The sequence below is a fragment of the Elephantulus edwardii genome, unplaced genomic scaffold (genome assembly GCF_000299155.1).
Source record: "Elephantulus edwardii isolate Elephantulus edwardi_28Jun2011 unplaced genomic scaffold, EleEdw1.0 scaffold00304, whole genome shotgun sequence".
Lineage (NCBI taxonomy): Eukaryota > Metazoa > Chordata > Mammalia > Macroscelidea > Macroscelididae > Elephantulus > Elephantulus edwardii.
In genome coordinates, this window is record NW_006400054.1 from 86577 (window position 1) to 108483 (window position 21907).

The 21907-nt window shown below is 41.4% G+C and overlaps 2 protein-coding genes across 2 annotated transcripts in view; one reads left to right on the plus strand and one right to left on the minus strand.

Annotated features, from left to right (window-relative positions):
* PIWIL1 (piwi-like RNA-mediated gene silencing 1) overlaps nucleotides 1-12913 on the plus strand; it is a 66988-nt gene extending 54075 nt beyond the window's left edge. Inside the window, exons 12-20 of the mRNA XM_006900970.1 lie at nucleotides 1491-1678; nucleotides 2065-2137; nucleotides 3386-3586; nucleotides 3827-3930; nucleotides 5243-5313; nucleotides 5436-5589; nucleotides 8344-8469; nucleotides 12517-12664; nucleotides 12797-12913. Coding sequence (XP_006901032.1) covers nucleotides 1491-1678; nucleotides 2065-2137; nucleotides 3386-3586; nucleotides 3827-3930; nucleotides 5243-5313; nucleotides 5436-5589; nucleotides 8344-8469; nucleotides 12517-12664; nucleotides 12797-12913 — 1182 coding nt within the window. The remainder of the gene's footprint in view (nucleotides 1-1490; nucleotides 1679-2064; nucleotides 2138-3385; nucleotides 3587-3826; nucleotides 3931-5242; nucleotides 5314-5435; nucleotides 5590-8343; nucleotides 8470-12516; nucleotides 12665-12796) is intronic.
* Nucleotides 12914-20368: 7455 nt separating this feature from the next.
* The window catches only part of RIMBP2 (RIMS binding protein 2), a 58832-nt gene continuing 57293 nt past the window's right edge, over nucleotides 20369-21907 (minus strand). The window contains exons 17-19 of the mRNA XM_006900971.1: nucleotides 21648-21719; nucleotides 20854-20988; nucleotides 20369-20395 (exon numbers count right to left, since the gene is read on the minus strand). Coding sequence (XP_006901033.1) covers nucleotides 20369-20395; nucleotides 20854-20988; nucleotides 21648-21719 — 234 coding nt within the window. The remainder of the gene's footprint in view (nucleotides 20396-20853; nucleotides 20989-21647; nucleotides 21720-21907) is intronic.

The window sequence follows — 21907 nt, forward strand, 5'->3', positions numbered from 1 at the left end:
CTCAGCTCAGCTCAGCTCGTGGATTCCAGCTTTTTCTGGGTCCGCGATGGGACCACTGCGGTTCCGCTGCAGGGCAGGCAGGCAGAGCTCCGGTTTTTAAAGCTTCTAAAATAATGTATTAGCAAAAGTTCTGATTCAAAATCCTACTGTTCACATCACGCTGTGATGGTCAGTCTCTGTGGAGCGTAAAGTACTCTCTGGTATCTTCTCTACGCAGGCTGCTATCCCTCTGGCTTTTCACACTGTGCTCTCCACCTCCGCCATCTTCCGCTGAGCCAGTTCCTTATTTTTATGATGCTGTTGATAAGAGGTGCAGACTTGAATTGTTGACCCTGACTCAGGTTCCCATCTTTAATCTAGTCAGTAGTGGGTGGCTCTTTTCATCCATTTGTCCTTTGATAGCCAGGGAGGCTGGGATCTCTCCCTTTGCCCAGTTGTGGTGGCCCCATTTCTCTGTCCTGTCCTGTAGTTTGATGGAAGGTGGGGTGCCCCTGGGAGTAGGCAGAGTCCTAGAAGAATCACCCAGGATCATTTGTTACCCAAGTCTCAATATGTGGCACCAGCCGGCCCATGCACCTCTCTTCTCTCCTAAGGCTAGTTAGGAGGAAGCATTTCTCCCTTGAGCCAGCAAAGGTCCACGGAGGTGGCATGGTCCCAGGAGTGCAGCCTTCCAAGTCTCGGTCATTGCTAGTGGCCTGCCTGTGTAGTTGACCCCTCTCCTACAGCCAGTTAGGAGGGAGCTGGTCCCATCTGAGCAAATAAAGGCTTGTAGAAGTGGCTATCTTTTGTATTTTAACTTCAGGAAATCAGAATCTAAGTTTGTGTGTTTATGGAATTGAAACTGCCCTCACGTGCCAAAAACTTGATTTATTGATAAGAGAACTGTCTCCTCTCCAGCTTAATAAATGTTCTGTGAATCCCTTCTAATTACATATTTTACAGATTATTTTAATGACATATGTTTACTCAGACCTTAGAGAAATATAAAACTAGATCTCTGTCAGGTGTGGGTTGGGGAGGTTAGTGGAATGTAGGACTTACTGGACTCTTCCTGTGGGATAGAAGCAGCAGCTTGCTGTTCTGAGCCTTTGTCATTTTTCTGCCTACCTATCTGCAGCTCACTTTCAATACTTTACACTTCAGTCAAGTTGTTTTACTTCCAAAACCTTATTTTTCCTCTTTTTGTTGTGAGAGGGAAAACTCCCCTAGCCTTGTATATACTGGAGAAAGGTAAAAAGGATGGAAAGCATGTAGCATGGTACTTGGCACAGGTGAGCACTCCAGGAACAGCTTGCATGATCAGGGTTTAGTAAAATTGCTTTCTGTGGGCATATTTTGTACTTTTCTCTCACCTCCACTCAGGACATTGAGTCATTCCCTCTAGTTCACCATTCAGAATCAAGTCTTAAAGGTCATAATTGGCTGTGGGGTGAGATCAGTGGGGATATTGGCTTTGTCACTGAGAACTTAGTTTCTGACTTTTCTTCTAGTTTGATTATAATCCACAATTCGCAGACTGGTCAAAGGAGACTAGAGGTGCTCCACTAATTAGCGTCAAGCCCCTAGACAACTGGCTGTTGATCTACACACGAAGGAATTATGAAGCCGCCAATTCATTGATACAAAACTTATTTAAAGTTACTCCAGCCATGGGTATACAAATGAAAAAAGCAGTCATGTAAGTTTATCAAGTTCTTACTACTTTGCACGTCTACTGGTAATTGTTTATACGGAGTTGAGAAGTTCAAACTAACAGTAAAAGTCAGGAATGAGGTGTTCTTAGAGATTTGGCCTCCCCTTATGATGTAGGTGCAGAGTATGTCTTTTAGTAGCTGAGAGGGGGTGGGAAGAAAGAGCACAGGGTAGTTTCTAGAGGGCTGTGCTTTACCTGTTATTGAACTGCCAGCGCCATGATTGGGAATGCAGTCTTCTGTCTCATGACACTAGTACTTTGTGTTTTATCCTTTAGACAAATGAGTCATGTGCTGTAATCTATAGAGTATTGTTTATGCATGTCACCTGTCTACGTTTTTATCAGTGTTGGCATTTGTATTTCTATTGTAGGATTGAAGTAGATGATAGAACTGAGGCCTATTTACGTGTCTTACAGCAAAAGGTGACATCAGACACCCAGATAGTAAGTAACAAATTGGTTTGCTACTGTTAGTAGCCATCAGATTATCTCCTTATCATGGCTGTGTGTAACAGAGCTATCTTTGTAATAACTGAGACATAAGTGGTTTCTGGTGAATGACCTGTTTTCAAGGGGATTTATAAATCTTGAAGTGAGTTCATTTTGTAAGGATTTTTCAAAACTAGCCACAAATTTATATGTGTAAACACACACATGCATGAACACACACACATGCACACGTTTATTCAGTAAGCCCTGTTGTTATTGCTGGAACTTGCCAGGACTGCTTTGCTTTCCAGGTCTCACAAGTTTTTGCCTTTGACAGTGAGCAGTCTTACCACTTGGCTTAATGGTAAGGAAGAAAGATGAGCAATCTCTCTCTTGTGCAGTTTGTCTCTGGAAACCCGCTGGAGGGTCAGCTATGAGTAGTTTTTAACTCAGTAGTATGGAACAACATCATCATCACTCTATTAGTGGGACATACTAGCATTTTCCTTCTCTGACAGTTTCTGCCTTACACTGGTTCCAGTTTTCCCAGGTCTTACTGTCTGTACTTTACCCTCCAAAAAGGAGCTCTGGTGGCCTAAATAAAAGTATGAAGGTGTGCTGCCAACACAGACAGGAGGTTCAGATCCGCAAGATACTCTGAAGGAGAAATCTCCTCTTGTGCAGTTTGCAGCCTCTGAAAACATGCTAGAGAGTCAGTCTGCTACAAACTGGTTCTGACTCCACAGCCATGAGAGAAGGTAGCTGAAGTTGTAATGTTGGCTTTGGTTGTATACCCAGGAATTTGTTACTGGGCACTGCAAGAGGTGAGAAGAAGTAGAAAGGAAAACTTTTTAACAGTTAACTCTGATGCAGAACTTTTATTTTTTTTGGAGTTTGTCACAGAACTTTATTATGAAGGTTTGCTCTAGGGGGAAAAAAACAAAATGCATAAAGGTGTCAGCCTACCACCCTTTCCACTGCTCTACATGCTGTTTTGATAGAATAGTAGAAATAACAGTCTTAAGACTAAGTGGTTCTCATTTGTGATTGTTGTCTCTACTTTTATCTATTATTAGATCAAGTATAATGAGCAGTATCTAAGAAGTAACATCATACTGATTAAATGATGGCGGAAATAGGTACTCAAATAGTGATAATGTATAACTTTCGTACCCACAGGTGGATTTGGTTTGCTCTCCTCTCCTTTGCGCTGAATCCCCATCTTCTGATTCATGGTAATGAAGACATTTTGTCTTTGTCCAGGTGGTCTGCCTGTTGTCCAGTAATCGGAAGGACAAATACGATGCCATAAAGAAGTACCTCTGTACCGATTGCCCTACTCCCAGTCAGTGTGTAGTGGCCCGCACTCTAGGAAAACAGCAGACGGTGATGGCCATCGCCACCAAAATCGCCTTACAGATGAACTGCAAGATGGGTGGGGAGCTCTGGAGGGTGGACATGCCAGTAAGTTCAACTCTTTTGTTCTTAGTGCCATCCAGTTGACTCCCAAGTCATAGCAACACTTATACAACAGAACAACACACTGGCCGCTCCTGTCCCATCCTTAAGAATCATTGCCATTTGAGACACATGTGTTAGTTTTAGGAGACTGGAAAGTTTTCATTGGTATTTAAAAAATGAATTTACATCCTAAAAGTGTCAGTGTCGTACTGTGTCTGAAAAATTACCCTATTTTTATTTAAGCTAAAACTTGCAATGATCGTTGGCATTGATTGCTACCATGATACCACAGCTGGACGGAGGTCAATTGCAGGATTTGTTGCCAGCATCAATGAAGGGATGACTCGGTGAGTGAGATTTGGTGGTAGGAGGTGAGCTGGGCTCATGTGTGGGCTCAGTAGGAAGAAGCAGCAAAAGAGGCAGGCAGTGCAGACCACTGTGTATTCACAGCGACAGTGGTCACTGAGAAACAAAAACAGCATTCATTCAAATGTTTTATTTGAGTGTTTCCTAGACATTATCAGGAAGTTCTAGTAATTTAGTCTAAAGGGAGCTGCACTGTTAAACCAAAAGTGGTCCTCTCTGATGGATTGGATCCACTAGCAGATTCTTGAGAAAAAGATGGGCAATCTCCTACCAAGCAATTCATGGCCTCTCGAAAGCCTGTTGGAGAGTCAGCTAGCAGTCAGTTCCATTTCAGTGGCAATGAGTTGGAGTTTGATAAGAAATACTGTTGTAACTATCAAAATTAATTTATTTTATTCCTACATAAGTTTTCAAGTTTAATTTCTATTTTACAGATTTTTTCCCCCCAAGAAGTCCCATGTGGCTAGTGGCTATGGTATCCACTCATGCACACAGATCTATATATACGTGATCACCTGGAGGTATACTCCTTTTCAGACAAACTCAACTGTCTACAGAGTCTGCCACCAGAACACCCTTAGACATAGTCAAAAGAAGACACAGACCCAGGAACTGGTAGCTAAGTGGTCTATAAAATACAGAAGATGTAATAATAGGGAAAAGATTACACAGAAGCATAAGGAGGAAAAGTATTACTGCTCTTTCTTTGAATGTTTTTCTAGTTGGCTTCATAATCTTTTTAGGTTACTTTATCCATAGTAATCCATGTCACGTAATTTCAAGTTTTGTTGATTTTATTTTGAAAAGTCACTTAAGTTAACATAGTAAAAATTTTTAATGCTTAGAATTAAGGATATTTCCAAGAATAGGAAAGAATGAGAGTGGAAAAATGAGTTAATATATTAGTAGTACACATGGATCTTTCCAGGGCTTTTTAGAGGCTACCCCTGAAATATGTTGCTTCTCAAAAACATAGCAACAGGCATGCTATTGAGGTGGTGGCCTGGGAGGCCACAGTGGGTAGTGTGGTTTAAATTGTGTTTTCTCCCAGCAAATTGAGGTACAGTATGAATTTATAATAAAAGAAAATTTAGTCTGTGATGGTTGTGAGGGACCGCAACTGTGTCTTGATTCTCTTGTCTGTTTAAGATCCTATAAGTGTTTCAAGAAGTTAGGTATCGTTTAGGAAAGTTAGATAGTATTCCAGATTGGCACGGGCAAAATGATCCTAGTAATTCAGGAAGATGTTCTAGGTGATTGCATTCTCACCTAAGTCAAGCTTTCTCTGGACAGCTGGTTCTCCCGCTGTGTATTTCAAGATCGAGGACAAGAGCTGGTGGATGGGCTCAAGGTCTGCTTGCAAGGTTAGTCTGCTGTGATACCAGGAATCAGTTGTAAGCTATGTGCCTGAAAATGGGATTTGGGAGAAACAGTCCATTTCTGGTCTAAGTACCAAGTATTTAAAACTATTCTGGTTTGCTTTCAGCTGCTCTTAGGGCTTGGAATAACTGCAATGAATACATGCCTAGTCGAATTATTGTCTACCGAGATGGAGTGGGAGATGGTCAGCTGAAGACACTGGTTAACTATGAAGTACCACAGTTTTTGGATTGCCTCAAATCTCTTGGTAGAGGTTACAAGTAAGCATGAAAACTGTAAAACATTCCCTTTTAACAAAGTTCGACCTTTTTATCTTTTGAAGCTAGTGTCACTAGATGCAAAGGTAAGAAGCCATCTGTGTTGGTATGATGCAAGTCTTAAGGCTGTGGCAGTGGAGAGGGTGTCAAGTTTTCTCTTGGGAATTTTTCTGAGGAGTGGGAGCAAAAGGGATGACAACCGAAGTCATCTTTTGGTTTGTTGAGTGTGTGTTGCTCTCCCACTGACACCACTGTTGGTGGCTTTAGGCCATAAGCTGAACCATCTAGAGACATTGCCTCTTGGGCTGGCTGCCCTGTCTCAGTTGTGGTATCTCTCAATGCCCATAGAGAACAGGCAGATGACCCTCATGACCAGTGCATGCTGTCATCATCAGGGTTTGAATACTTGCCTTTGAGAGATTCCTAGAAGACCTGGGGATTTTGTTTTTAGAAGGAAAATCGCTTTGCTATCCTTTCTACAGTCAGTTAATATTACTGCAGTGGAGTTTTTCTAGAAGTTTAAGAGACATCTCTGCTTTGTGCTTGTATGTGTTGACTTGGGCCTGCTTAAATGCTGCTTGTTTCCCCACACTGTTAAAGCACCTGTTTGGTGTCCTCCTAGATATCATTACAGACAATAGGAGCAGTACTGGTGACGGTACCTGGGGTGTGTTTTGATTGCATGTGATGAGCTTTAAGAATCTGTCTCAGGGGAGCTCTGGTGGCCTAGTGGCAAGAAGCTGCACTGCAATCCCAGATGTGCCTGGTTCGAATCCACCAGATGCTGTGCTGGAGAAGGAGGGACAATCTCCTCCTGTACCAGTTAGATCCGATTTGATGGTACAATGCACAAAAAATAATAAAAAACTAAAAGAAAAAAAATAATCTCTCATGTCTCTTTACCAGCCAATTCAAAGATACTTTCAAGGTCATCACTGGCCAAATTCTGAGAGTCTCCCCAAATTAATGTTGGCACTACGAATTTTTTAACATCTGAGGTATTTCATGAAGTTCTCAGAAGCAGCCCAGGGGTGTTTCCATCTTTGTGGAATTATGCTTCCAAATAAAAAGATGTTTTTAGTACTGTTTTGGAAATAAAGGTTAATTTTTTTTTTTTTACTCTTTAAACTTTAATGGTTATATTTCTCCCTGTAGAATGATGGTGTTCGTTCCATTTTCATTTTGTGTTGAAGCCTTATTTTATGTTTCTCTGATTTTTGTGTTCAGTCTGGAGGCTTGTGGCCAGAGATCTAAGGTGACTGTTCTTCCTATAGTCTCTCTTACTGTTTTACTGTATCTGTACTTAGCATATCCTAGCTTCATTGCCTTTTTCTCTTAGGAAAAAAAAATTTTTTTGTAAGTAATAAGTAGAGGTCATCTTAGATCCTGAGTCTTCAGGGCTGGAGAGGTGCACACTGTTCCTCACTGCTGCGGCAAACCTTGCTGGTACTGAGTCCTTGAGGTTTGTTTCCCCTTGGTGAGGACACTGGAGCCGTAGTGAGTCAGTGAGTGACACAGTTGTACTTGTGAGGCTAGCAGGGTTGATCTACTCTGTTTTCCTTGGACCAATGTAAATGCCCTTTAACAGGTTGGACAATGCTGTTTGAGTGTTTGAACTGGTACATAGCAAGAAAGTGTGTATAGTAGGTGTCCCATGGTTATTTGTAGGCTTATGTGCTGACAGTAGAAATGAGTAGTCCAGAGCCTTTGAATCATAGCTTAGGTAAGCAAGTTCAGCCTTTGTCTGTGAGATGGAGATTAACTCACTAGGCTGTTGAAAGGAATAAATGATGAAAATGTCTTTCGTATGTTGTTGTTATGTGCTGTCAAATCACTTGTGACTCATAGCGACCTCCGTACAACAGCCCTGAAACCTCCATCCTATGCCAAGTTTAGTTAATGTGATGTACCTACCATTATTACCCCAGTCACTGAGTCACATCATCTCATCAAGGGTCTTCCTCTCTCGTGCTGTCCCTCCACCCTTCCAGGCATGATGTCCCTCTCCAAGGATTGGTTCCTCCTTGCAACATGCCCAGACTATGTCAGACGAAGTCTCAGAATCCTTGCCTACAAGGAGCAGCCTGGTTTCACGCTCTCTAGGATGAACGTGCTTTGATTAGATGATTCTTAAAAATGCTCGAGTTGTATGTAAGGATAACGGATGTGAAAAAGTTTAGCATCTTTGTGATGTCTGATGCCAAAATACATAACAGTGTCAGTTCAATTTGTCTTTCTGCTACTACTTCATAATCTTTTCATTCTAAAAGTGAATTTGTTTCTTGTGATGTTGGAGGATTAAAATGATCCACGTTATCTCTTTTCCTAAGACTGATGAATATCATCATCATTTATATTTATTCTTACTCACTGGTCTTACTGTCTAGGGTTTCAGGGTTAACACTTCATTTTCCATGTTTTAGACTATGCCCACTGTGCCCATTTGTGCTTTTTGGGGAAATCCCTGGATTATTGTCTTATCTGTGATAGATCTGGAATATCTATATTTCATGTGTGGACAGCACCCCTCTCTGACTGATGTCAGATACTTGTGTCATTTTGATTTTTCCACCCAATTCCTGAAGCTGATACTTCTGTTAAGGGGAAAGGTCCTGGTTTTCTTCCACCTTGTACAAAAGGATGCCCATCAGGGCTACATATGCTTTTAGAAATAGAGTATCCCAGTTTCTAAGTGAGCAAGGGTCCTCTCAAACCTTTGGAAATAAGACTAAATGTAGTTACTTTCATCATCTTTAGCCCAAGGTTGACAGTAATTGTAGTGAAGAAACGTGTGAATGCCCGATTTTTTGCTCAGTCTGGAGGAAGACTCCAAAATCCACTTCCTGGAACAGTCATTGATGTGGAGGTCACCAGACCAGAGTGGTAAGTTCTGTGGGGTCAAGTGAAAACTGTTTGAGGTTTTGAACATCAGCCTACTATAACATACTTGTTAATTCTTATACTGCACCTTAACTGATCTCACCTAACATTGTTCTAAAACTTGTGGTTTTTAAATTAGTATCTGAAACTTAACAGAAATTCTTGGGGGCTATTTATTCTTAGGGAAAGCCCTTAATCTTATACACAGAAGAGAAGAACAGCTGAAGTAGCCAGTTTTTGCCTATTTTATGATAGTCTCATCTACAGATTTTTGTTTTCTAAACAAAAACTTTGGAATGATGTAAAGCACTAGTTACCTAAAAGTTGTAGAGATTCATCTGAGACACTATTCCATCCTTTATGTGCATAGCTTTTTTTTATGTAACCTGGAGCCACACAGTGCCAGAAAAGATCAGAAATCACTTAGAATCAGAGCTTCTGGTAGTCTCTTGTATCTTAGGACACACCAGAAACCAACTGTAAAATCACAAAACTGGGTTCAGATCTCTTTTAAGTAACAGCTAATTAATTTCCAGAGGGTTTGCTTCAATGTTATGCTACTCCAGTATCAAGTATTAATATACTGACCTGAAGACAGAACTCACTTAAACAAATTGGGTGAAGTCCATGCTGAAATATGAAGCATGAAAACATAATTTAGTTCTCCTGAAATATGAAGCATGAAAACATAATTTAGTTTTCCATTTCTTAAGTCCAGCTTTGATTTTGGCTGTTGGGATCTCTACTTTTGTGCGAAGTCATTTCCCATTTCTGACCTTCTAGTTCTCCTGAAACCTCTCCTGTTCTCCATGTGTGTGATTTTATCATCTCTAGTTTGGACAGGCAAAATAACTTGCTGAGTTCATTTGCTTAAATCATTATTTCTGGATTGATGCTTGTTGGTGCCAAGAAAATGAACAGGTCTTAAGGTAGTATTAATCTCTAGGAAATTGAGTATTTCTACCAACTTTTGCAGTCTGAAATTGACCAAACATGCAATCAAGATGCATTAATAATTATTGGTGATTGGAACACACAAGTTGGAAGAGAGGAGGAAGGAATGATATTTGGAAAGCAAAGTCTTGGTGACAGAAATAAGGATGGACAGAGACTGATTACATATTGTGCACTCTTATTTATAGAAAATACATTCTTTTTAAAAATAAACACTAAAAGCAATTTTACACCTGGACCTCACCCAAAGGACTACACAGGAATCAGATTGATAAATCTCTGGAAAGAATCATTGGAGAATCACAATAACAGCAGTCAAAAACAGACCAGATATCATTGCAAGTTTAAGAAAATGAAAACTTGTCAATAAGAACCAAGATAAGACCTTGAGACTACCCCAGTCAAGAATGTTAAGAATCATCTTAAGAACAGATTTGGGGTATTGAACACCAGTGACCAAAGACCAGAGGAGCTGTGGGAGGATATCAAAGATACCATCCATCAAGAGAGCAAAAGGTCATTGCAAAAACAGAGGAGAAAGAAAAAACCAAAATGAATGTCAGAAGAGACGATGATGTTGAGAAGTCTAAAGGATGACACACCAAAGAGTTGAACAAAAGCTATTCAAGGGCAACTTAAGAATACAAAGCAAAATATTAAAATGTGCAGAATTGGAGTCAGAGTTAAAAGGGAAGAACTAGCTTAGCATTTCTCCTGCTGAAAGGAGTAAAATTTAGGTGTCGAATTGCAACACTGGGAGATACTATGAGCAAAATCTTGAATGATACAGGAAGCATCAAAAGTACATTGCAAAGAGGACTGGAGGGAGAGGAGAGGAGAGGAGGGGAGGGCTGGAGTAATGGATAAATTTTTTAAGAGGGAAAAAAGTGAACCGGGGGGAAGGAGGGGGTATAAAGGAAAGAATTAATAACTTTTCTATAACTTTTGTTAAAATCACAAAAAAGTATTAAAAAATAAAAGATGAAAGGAACACACAGAATCACTGTACCAAAAAGAATTGGTTGACACTGAAAATCTCAGAAGTACCAAATGAACAAGAGCCAGTGGTAATGAAGGATGAAGTTCAAGTGGCATCGAAGACACTGGCAAAAAAAGAAGTCCTAAGGGATTGATAGAGTACCAGTTGACATATTTCAACTAACAGATGCAAATCTAGATGTTCTCACCAGTCTATGCCAGGAAATTTGTAGAGTACAGCTGCCTGGCCAATTTACTGGTAGAGATCCCTATTTGTCTCTGTTCTTAAGGTGATCCAACAGAATGTGGAAATTATTGAACAATATCAATGTCACATCCAGGTAAAGTACTGCTGATGAGCATCCAAAACCTGCCAAAACAGTACATTGACAAGGAATGGCCAGGATTCTGTCAGTGATTTCATCTTGCTTGGAATAACAGTCAGGACCCTTGGTATCAGTAGTGGTGAAATCAGGAGACATACTACATTGCACAAGTCAGCTGCCAAGGATTTCTCCAAAATACTGAAAAGTAACGCTGTCAGTTTGAAGACTTAAAGTACACCTTATTCAGGCCATAGTCTCCTTAGTCACCAACTATGCATCAGAGAGCTGGATAATGAATAAAGATGACAGAAGAATTGGTGCCTTTGAGTTGTGCTGGAGAAGAATACAGAAGAATACAGAATATCCCAGACACTGCCAAGAGAGCAAACAGATATATCCTGGAGAGAGTGCAACTGGGTTGCCCCCTGGAGGCAAAGATGGCAACACTTCATCTTTCATACTTGGACATGTAGCTAGGCAAGGCTGTTCCTTGGAAAGGGATATCATGATTTAGAAGGATGGAGTGCCAGCAAAAAAGTAGATGAGATGGACTGACACAGTGACTTCTTCAGTCGGCTCTGGTATGTCCAAAGTGATGATGGCACAGGATAGGATATGGTTCAGGTTTGTTGTTCACAGGGTCTCTGAGTTGCATTCTACTCAAAGGCACCTAACAACGTTTTAGTTATTTGTACGACTTGGTTTTTGTTTTACCACCTGGACCCCATATGCCATCATTGATGATTAGTTGGAACTGACTCAGCTGACCCTCTGTGGGGTTTCTGAGGCTGTAAGTCACAAACATAGAGATCACCATCTTTCTCCCTGATAGCCAGTGGTGGTGAACCATCAGAAAAAGTATAGCTGTTTGGATTAGCAGTGTAGTTCGCTACAGACTGCACAACCAGTGCTACCTGGGCCTCATGCTTTTTATAGTGTACCATCAAGTCAACTACTGTCTGAACCTTGCTCTGTCCTGTGCCGTCCTCACCATCTCTGATAAGCTGGAGCCCATTGAGGGTCTGTCTTTCTCTGAACCCTCTACCTTTTCCAGCAGTATATTTTTTTAGGCCTCATAGGATTTCTTTTCCCACCACTAGTTCTCTTTATTCTTTCATGAGCTGTACATTCTCTTAAAGAATTACTTTAGATCTTTAAGTATTAGCTAGATAATATAGTTTAAAAACAAAAAACCACTGCTATCCAGTCAAATCTGACTTCTAGCAACCCTATTGACAGGACTGCCCAGAGGGTTTCCATTGTTATAAATCTATACAACAGCAGACTTCCTCCTCATTCTCTCATAGACCAACTGAGGGCAGGTGTTCTTGAACACTAACCTTTCAGTTAGCAACCCAACTCTTACCCACTGTGTTACCAGGACTCCAGTTAAGTCTATCTTTAAGAACAGTGGGGCTTTGAGAGGAGGAACAGCCTTTGGTATAATCACACTTGGAAAGAAGAGTCCCTGGAACAAGGCTCCCTTTCGCACAGTTGGCTGTCCTTGAGCCCTCTGCTACTGCTTAGTGTCACCCTCCTCAGATTGCAGGGGCAAAGCCTGAGGCTATACGACACAGCATAATACCAAGTGGTGTGGTACAAAAGGTATCTTCCCTGAAGCATCAGTGGAATTATCATTTAGTCTAAAGAACTTCTGCAACTCTTCGCAAGCTGTGGAAGACCAGCCAGTCCCTAGACCTCTTGGAAGGTGCTGTCTGGCGGGAGGTGGAACAAATTCAACTGATCTTGTTCTCAGCAGTTGAGGCTCCCTGCATGTGTTCTGTAATTGCAGGTATGACTTTTTCATCGTGAGCCAGGCTGTGAGAAGTGGCAGTGTTTCTCCCACACACTACAACGTCATCTATGACAACAGTGGTCTTAAGCCAGACCACATCCAGCGGCTGACATACAAGCTATGCCACGTGTATTATAACTGGCCGGTAAGCATCTCTTGCTGTTCTTCACACGAATGAGAAGATTAACTGCAGGATGGAATTGCTGTATTTTTAAGAGGATTGTGGTAAATACTGAGATCTGTAGCTTAGAGTGATAGGCCTCTGTTTTCTCTCCAGGGGGTCATCCGTGTGCCTGCTCCTTGCCAGTATGCACATAAGCTAGCCTTCCTAGTTGGCCAGAGCATCCACAGAGAACCAAACCTGTCACTTTCAAATCGCCTCTACTACCTCTAACCTGTAGAAGAGTACAACATGATGAAGCTGAGTTTTGGTTTTAATTTCCCCTTTTCACAATTACTGTTTGGCATTTTTTTTAAGCTTTTTTTAAAAAAAAAAAAAAAACAGAACCTGTTACCTAGATCAAACTTATGTAGGGAATTAGGAAACCTAGAGTGTGTTTCTAACACTGCTATTAACTTCCTCATTTTAGTACTAAAGCTTTCAATTATATATTTTATCTTGTTTGCCTCCCATATGCATGTTATGGGGATATTTTTTTTCTTGATAAAATGTGGATAAGGTACTTTGTATTATAAACAGGTGCTCTTAAAACTGAAGTGTATTGGGTACTTAAAAGTACTTTTAAGTACTTTACAGGAAGAAACAAATTCTACTTGTAATCCTCTGTTTACCTTAATTTTTAATTTAAAGGAGAGGAAAACATGAAGTAGAGCCCTTACCAAACTAGTAGGTGGGATGTTGCTCCTGTGATTGATACCTCTTGTCATTATGATAACTGTGAAGTAGTTTGTACCAAAGTACAGGACAGCTGTGAGGCTTGGTGAGAAAATATGCTTTTTTTCAATTTGGTTTTTTGGGTAGATGGTTTCAAAGTTAAAAAAACAATGGTTGAAAAGTTCTGAATTCTTTCCAAAGGTATCAAAAAAGACAAGTAGCCAGTATTAGCTTTACTAATTTACTTACCTTGTTTGCACTGAGATATCATTCTCTTAAGTACAAAATAAAATTGAAGTGATTATCACCTTACATGAAAACCAGTGTGTAGTTTGTTTTTACTGAAAGTATGTCTGTTTGCTTTCCATTTAATTATTGGGCCAAACGGTATGATTCTCCTTAAAAATCTAGGTCATTGTTATTTGGAGATTTTAATGTCACATTCTGCTAGGAGTATCCCCACCTGGGGTAGGGTGAGAGCTGGCATCGCAAGCTCAAAGGCAGATGCAGGCGGAAGAAGCTTTGTCCTGTCAAGCGGTGGCTGTGGCCATTACCCTACCCCTTGGCCCCACATATGGTCTGAAAGTCTGGAAAAGGAGGCCAGGCACATGTGGCAGGAGTCGTCTATACATGTGATATTTCTAAACATCACCAACCTGGTGAGTATAGAAATGTGAGTGACTTGATCTCGGAGTCTCCCTGGAGGCCCTTTGGGAAGGTGAGGAGAGGACTATGTGGGGGCTTCCAACATTGGGTGTCCCCGTCGAGAGAAGAGAGGAGGGTGAAAGGACATGCTAGGAATCTCCTGGAGGGTGGATTGACAGGGCATACAGGTGTCTACGAAGACAGGCATTTTCAGAGGAGGGGAAAAAAGCAAAAGCTGTGAAAGCTGTGACTGAAGTCCATTATTTCCTCTTTTCATTGAGAACAGTCTGAAGTTTAAGTCTGAGACACTGACAGGAGACTTCTGTCCTGACATGACACTGGTTTAAGTAGTGACACTCACCAGTGGAAGAGGGCCATTACAGGGAGAGGCCGTGATTTGGAGAGGTGAGATGCTGTCCCTGGGCTAGCCATGTGTCACAGCCCAGACCACGCAGGTTGGGGACCTGAGGCCCACCCTGACGGCCATTCATCTGTGGAGTCTGGGCAATTCCTGAATTGCTCCATGTTTCTCCCTGGCAGGCTGTCAGTAGGCACTAATATAAAGGAAATACTGAATCTGCTCCTGCCCACTGGCAGAACGCTGAATGACCTCAATTCTATAGTGTCAAGGGAGTCAGCATCAAGGGGCGCTCCCCTCTAAGCCCCCCGTTGTAGATACCCAAACTTTCAAGGGGAGATGTGTCTGGACATCATAGAATCCCACTCCTGTGTTGGAGTCGTTAGCTCAGTGCTTCCCATGCAGACCTTCCAGAACTTGTAGACCCCAGTCTTCCCCCACCTAAGCGCCCTCTGTGTCCCTGCAGGTAAAAACCTCTAGTTCACAGCACGTGTGTGTGCGTGCGCGCGCGCGTACCTTCAGAAGGTCTTAGCCTGTTTAGACTATTATGTCTCTAGGACTGAAACAGCAGGATGACTCCAGACAGAGATGAGACCACAAAAGCTTCAGGGACCAGCAGCTTCTTAAGAGCCATGATCTGTGGGAGTGCTCACCTCAGGCTGCCCTCAGTGCCCAGCGTGCTGACAACAGGTACAGCAGACAAGTGGTGGGCCGCAGATGTGCCCTAATGTAATTGGATTTTCATAGTGATTGATGTCCAGTCACTCCATAAAGTCTAGATTCTTCCATCCTCTCTATGGAGGCAGTCATATTTTCTGCAGATAGGTTCCATTTTCTCCAATCCTTAGGCTTTCATTGTTGCTTTCTCTCATTATTGCTGAATAAATTTGATTTCTTACTATTTTGCACATAGATGTTTCTAACGTTCCCAATTTAAGATTCTGTTCATAGAATTTTCTTATGTTGGGACAAGGATATTCATGATTTTGTAAGCATTTTATAAGGAAATTAACTTGCTATAACTGTATGAATGTTATGTCAGAAACAAAAGATTGGCTCAGGCTAGGACAGAGTTCAGAGCTGTTGTATACAGGGTCACTGTGAGTCACTGGTTTCTCGATGGCACCTAACAATACTCTGTTAATGTACTACATGTCACCTTGAGACAGTGTCAGGATGTTACATTTTTACATGCCATTGGATTTTGTTTGCTATTGTTATTTTGTTCTATCTGTAATGAAGTAGATAGAACAATATTTCCATTTCTTTAGTCCCCTCATTTATTTATATATAAGGAGATTGTGTTCTCTCAGAATAATTAGTGCCGTTTTGCATTTATTTATTTTTCTGAAAGGTGAGGTTTTGTTACGTGTGGGGTGTTTTGTCTTCTTTAATGTAGCTTTTTAAAACTGGTAGAATTCTCTTATAAAACTGTCTGGGACTGGAGTTTTATTTGTGGCTTAAAAAAAAACAAAACTCCAATTCCTTTAATTCTTTTATTCTTTTGTTTTTATGAGTGTTTTTCTGTTTTATATTTTTCAGAGAATTATTTCTCAGTTTCTAGCTTACTAGCAGGAAGTTAATAGAAGCACCCTTCGAAAAATAATGTAAATTTATTTTTTTCTCTCCTTTCTGCTAACATCATGCTGTAAGGTTTTGAGTTCACCTCTGTCTTTCCAAGGATCCTTTAACCTCTTTTAGGTGCTCTACCTTTCACTAGTTATGTCTCTCATCTTAACAAACCTTTTCCCACTTCTATAACTATGGCTCTGTTTTATTTATGGTGCCATTAATCCCTTCCAGGTGCTGGGTTGGGTCTTACTGTAATTTTTTCTCTTCCAGCTTCCACTTCTCTGCTGCCTTAGGTTCTTTGTAACATGAATGTGTAAAATGACATGTGCTCATCTCACTGGAAACTACTCAGCACCCCACACCCTGTAGGTTTGCTGTGCTCTCACTTAATCCAGGTTGATTTCTTCTTGACCTTCTTGTTATCAAGAAATTGTTTTTACAGTTCCTAATGGGAAATAAGACTTGTATATGGAGTTGAAAGACTTAGTGGTGTTAATGGTGCTGTGTGTGGCACACTGATTAGGATTCATGTCCTTACTGGTACCACTCAGAGAGCTAGGGGATTTTTTTCTTTTTCCAAGGCTTGTAATTTATCTATGTTGGGGAACACTGCCCATCTTTGTTTTCTGCATGTCTAGTGAGTAGAGGCCCCTGCCTGCCTTCCTTTCCTTTCCCCCAGATTATCTTTCAGCAATGTTTGGACCATGGTCACTACCAGGATATGAGATGATTTCACTCTCTATCTCAAAGGTCAGACACGTTGCAGCACTCCACAGATAGCGAGGTTCCCTAAGCCCAGGCTCTCCTCCATGGCACACCCAACTGTATGCACAGGTATCCTCTGGCTTTGTGGGGATCAGAATTCTGGTCCAGTATACACTATGGTAACTGCTTTTGTAATTAAGGCCTCTCTCTCTACCCTAGGTTTCTTGTGCTGTTTACCTGCATCTATGAAATGGGCAAAGCTGTGTGAGTAAATGGAATATTTTCTATTTAAGGCAATAATGTCAGTAAAATTGATAATATGTGTCCTAGTAATATCTAAAGCCATGGACAGTCAGGCATTGATATATAGAAACAGAGGAAGGGACATCTGGTGTAACTGGAGGGCAGAAGAAATAAGTGTTGTACCAGAGAAGGCTTAAAAGAATATACAAAATACTATTTATAATTTCTTAACTTACCTTAGTATAAATGTAGGAAAGACAAGACTTTAAAATACCATACAGATAAAAATATCTACTGTGTATAAAAGGACAGAAGATGTTAGAATGAAAACTAAAAATGGAGATTAAGTGAAGATTTGAGGAAAGTTCAGATTTAGGAATCTAAGTTTATTAATTTAAATGAAGGCTGAACTGAATTCTAAATTTTCAAAAGGGACATAGTAACAGAGGCAAGTTGGACTCTCCTTCAAAGCTTCAGTGGTACCTGAGTGAGTCTCACACATGAAAGGAGACCGCTCCACGCTGGCCCTCCAAGTGCCCCACCACTGTGTGCCAGCACTCTGATTCCTGTAGCACAGAACAGCATGAGGTTTAAAAAAAGATCTTGTTCCCAGGACTGTGGCTAGAGATTCTTGTGCATATAAAGAAATTTAGTTAAGCACTAAGCACTTCCCTTCCCAGCATAAGATAAAGAATAGACAGCATTGTACAAAATAACAAATTTTATTTCTATAAAATATTTTCCACTAACTACACACATGCACACACCCACACAAGTACTTAACCCCACATAGATTCATTTCCTTTTAGTACATCTAACACATACTATTATGTTACAGTTTACAATATATTTTTGAAGACACAATGGGGAAAGCTTAGATCATTCATTTTATAAACCTTCCATAAATTACAAAAGAAAGGCAGTCTGAAAATATGTATAAAGAGTAAAAACAATTTACAAGTGGACAAGAATTACAAAATAGTCACCACCAATACATCTGCCAGCAACTCTAAGTTATGTGTTCGAATGCCAGTGGTGAGGATAGGGTGGAATGCTCTTGAGCAGAGTTAAATCTAGGGTGTCTGGGATGTGGCCTGTGTATGGTGGGGTCATTTAGGTGTATGCTGGTCAGGGCTGAGGAATTGTGTGTGGCATTCTGACAGGGTGGAAGGAACAGAAATCCACAGAATGGAACACTGAAAGCAGTGGAGGGCGGCAGCGTGCAGCCTGCTACAGAGCCCTCCCTCCCACCCTGGTGAGAGATGAGGTAAGTAAACACTGTTCTGTGTGAGGCTGGCTTGCTGTGTTTAAAGACTCAAGTCAGTATCTTAAGACTGCATAGCCCCTACGGCTTGATCTCACAGCACTGTCAGGATGAAGACCACTGAACGCACACACATACAAAGTAGACAGGGTATTCCTTTATTAGACAGTACAAATCATTGTGCATTATAAGGCAGGACATCAAGGCGGATTAAACTAGGAATTTCAAGACCAAAGTTAAGTGGAAGTGATGCATTATGAGGCAAGCACTTTGAAAGGGACAAGGTTGGAAATCATTCCTTTCAGGGTGGATGACAAATGCGCAAAGACTGAGTGACAGATTGGGAGAGAGCCCCTGCCCCAAACTTAGAGAGGCCCCCTCGGGCCGGTGGCTGGAGCAGAGCCGCAGCTCCTCCTTGCTCTGGCAGTTGGTTTAAAGTGGATGGTAGGTAGTGCAAAAGTGCATTTCTCTACTGGTGGCAGGGGAGGAGAGTGTTTTTAGGAAGGACTTGAGTCATGAAAGCCCTAGTTTGGAATTAAAGAAAATCACACCGATTGGGGAGTTGTCCAGAGCTCAGGGATCATTTCACTGCACCAAGCTTTCGCAGCAGTTTCTTGCCTTTGGAAAGCAGCCCCTTTTTCTTTTTCGAGGACATTTCCCTGCCTCTCCCAGGACTACCAGAACCCATAGATGACGTAGGTGACCCCGAATGGAGATGGACTGTGGGGGATGGAGCTCTCCTTGCTGTACCTGACCCCTCAGGAGGAACCTAGTAGGTACAGTGTTACAGTTTATTGAGTGCCTGAGCGCCAACAACATCAATTCACTCGGTAACATCGCACTGCCCCGATTCCCACCAGGAAAGACAAAGGAGAAGGGTTCATTTCTTCTTTCAATTTTTAAAGTATGCCATGAGAAGCAAGCATCCCCTCCCAAAAAATAACTGAGAAGGGAGGTGGCCACTGCTTTGGCAAAACCAAGCCAGGAAATAATATTAAGACTGAAAGCAGAGGAAAAATACAGTGCAGCTTGGGTTGATAGTAAAGTTGGCCGAGTACCCATCAATTATTTGGTTCTAGACAAATCCTGATAACTGTTGAATGCATTCCTGAATTAGTTCACTACAGAAATATTGGAGATGGCACACTGGTTGAAAGAAAAAAAAAACTAAAATGAACCTTAATTGCAATCAAAGAAAGCTTAAAGGCCCTTATTTGCCTGTTTTCATTCTTTAAATATTCCTTCTAATTGTATAACATGTCTGCATTACTTCAAGTATTTAATTTATGCAAACTTCCATCCCTTTGAACTTTAATAATGTTGCATGAAGAATTTGTCTCCATTTTGACACTGGGCTGGGACTGACAGGACCTGATTCCCTCATTTCTCTCCTAGAACCCAGTGACTTCCGTAATCTTCGCGTGTTCGTTATTCAGCAGGCAAATGACCTAAGCCACAGGGCTTCAAGCTTGCTTGGATTTAAAATCAAGGTCTAGTTCTAATGGAAAACTCCTAGTCAAGCATCCCAAAGCACACCTGAAGATACCATCTAGTCCGTCTAATGCAATCACGTGAGCTGCACGTTTCATAGAACCTGGTATTGCATTGGTACACCAGTCAGTCTCAAAGCTGTGTGTGCGCAGTGCAGGCAGCTGTGCTGAGGAGAGGTGTGGGCGCGCGCGTCAGTTAGAGGGGCGGCCACTTAAGAAAAATAACTCCTGGTACTTCGTGTGGCATCTGGAGCAGCCAGAGCCAGCTCTAGAACCACCTTTTGGTCACTACTCATCTGCTTGAGTTGTTTGGTTTTTTTCCCCCCTTTAAATATCCTATAGTAAACATATTTGTTAGGTTGTGCTTTTTTCCAAGAGTGGCTAACAATGCAATATGCAGCTTTAAATATGAGTAGACACTGGAACACGTCTGTATGTAAACAAACAGCTTGTTAAGAAATATGTTCCCAATGGTGGCCTTTCATAATGGTCTTAAATAGTAGGTAATTATTTTATAAAGATGATTTGTGTCACTACAACAGATTCAGTTGTTTTACAACTGAGACCAAGCAGTATCCTAATACTTTAGGTCCAATGATTGTTTGAGACATATTTCTTTGTTTTTAAACCCCACAGTGAAGCCTTACGTCTACCGCATTAGTCCAGGTAAGGAGCCTAAGTTGGTATCTTTATAGGTATCTTCAGTTGCTCACTTACGTGAAGGCTACATTGCCTGATTAAGGTGTGAAATGAACACTCTTCTTCTGTTTCCAAGCAGATGAGCAAAGAAATAAAAATATATATATATATATAAAAATGTAATATAGAAAAATTTGTTGTGATGAAACAAAATAAAAATGAGACACTAAACATGAATGTCATCTAAACTTTTAAGGTGCCCAGGCAGTCCTCCGGACTGGGGGCAGTGGCCAGGGCTGCCCACCGAGGAGACAGGATATGTCCCTCTGTACTCTGCATTGGCTCTCTAAGGAAGGACAGAATTTCCTTCATGAGGAAAAGTGGAGGGATTAGCCTTGAAAGGGAGGGTCATTTTTGTAAACTCAGTAAATGTAAGAATGTTTAGGTACAACCCCTAATGGAAGGGCAGAGAAGAAAAATCAGGGTATACGTTTCAGCCCAAGGTATAAAAACAGTGATGGCAAAGGTAAGTAGACCATAGGTGAGAGGCGACCAGTTAGAAAGGTGAAGTGCGTCTGCTTACCCTTTTAGCCTTCGAGCGCAGTGGGGTGTCTTGAGAGTAGTGGGAAGGGGCATCAGAAAGGTACACTTCAACGTCATCAGGCACTTCTTCCAGGAAGTTGGAAGGCACAAGGCCTTTGTGCCCATTCAGCTCCCCCTACAGCACAAGAAGAGACAAAAGAATTCTTTAGCTAAAGCAAGAAATACACTTCTAAAAAGGTTAAATACATATCAACATTGAGATGCGTTCAGTGTTTGTTTCTACTTAGAAGGGGTACAGCGTGAGGTTCTCTAATGTTCCTTAAATATAGAGTCCTGATACCCTGGAGAGCAGAGTTAAGCAGGACCCATTCTTGGGAACCTCTCAAGTCTGTGGGCTCTCAGCCTATTTGTACAGTAATTCCCCCCCCCCTTTGATCACTGCAGGGTCTCCAGGCCGATATGGAAGAGTCAAGATGCCCTCAAGCAGGTGCAGACACTGGAAAACTGGGGGGAGCCCTGCCAGGGACAGACCTCCATGAGGGGAGAGGGCAGGTTATACAACTGTCTGTGATTTGTTTTTACTCACAATGTGTTTCCTATGACCTTGTTAACTGGCTGTACAATCAATACTGAAAAATCTGTATTTAAAAAAGTGCGGATGGCAGCAACTTAAAATGTAAGGAAATAAAACATCATTGTGCCATTTCTCACTATGGAAACAAAGTACGTTTGACAAATTTTAAGCCACACTGAGTTCTGGTTTTCAGGAAAAGGACAGACAGGAATGAGAAAGTAAAATGAGTAGGGGTTTGTAGAGAGGTTTTAAAAACTTACATAATAAAATCCATCTTCATCAATTTCACCAAAAACAGTAATAATATCTCCTGTACAAAATGTAAGTTCTGCCTGTAGAAATGGAACATAAAGTCAACATCATTCCCCTATAGTTTTGGAGAAACTTTCAACTAGACCAGCCTCTGCAGGTAAAGAGAAAGGGTCAAAGCTGGCCATTGGCTCCGTGCCTACAGCTACCACCACCATCTCGGCTCACAGCCACGTGCAGGATTTGCTGCTTGGACAGAATCCCAGGCTAC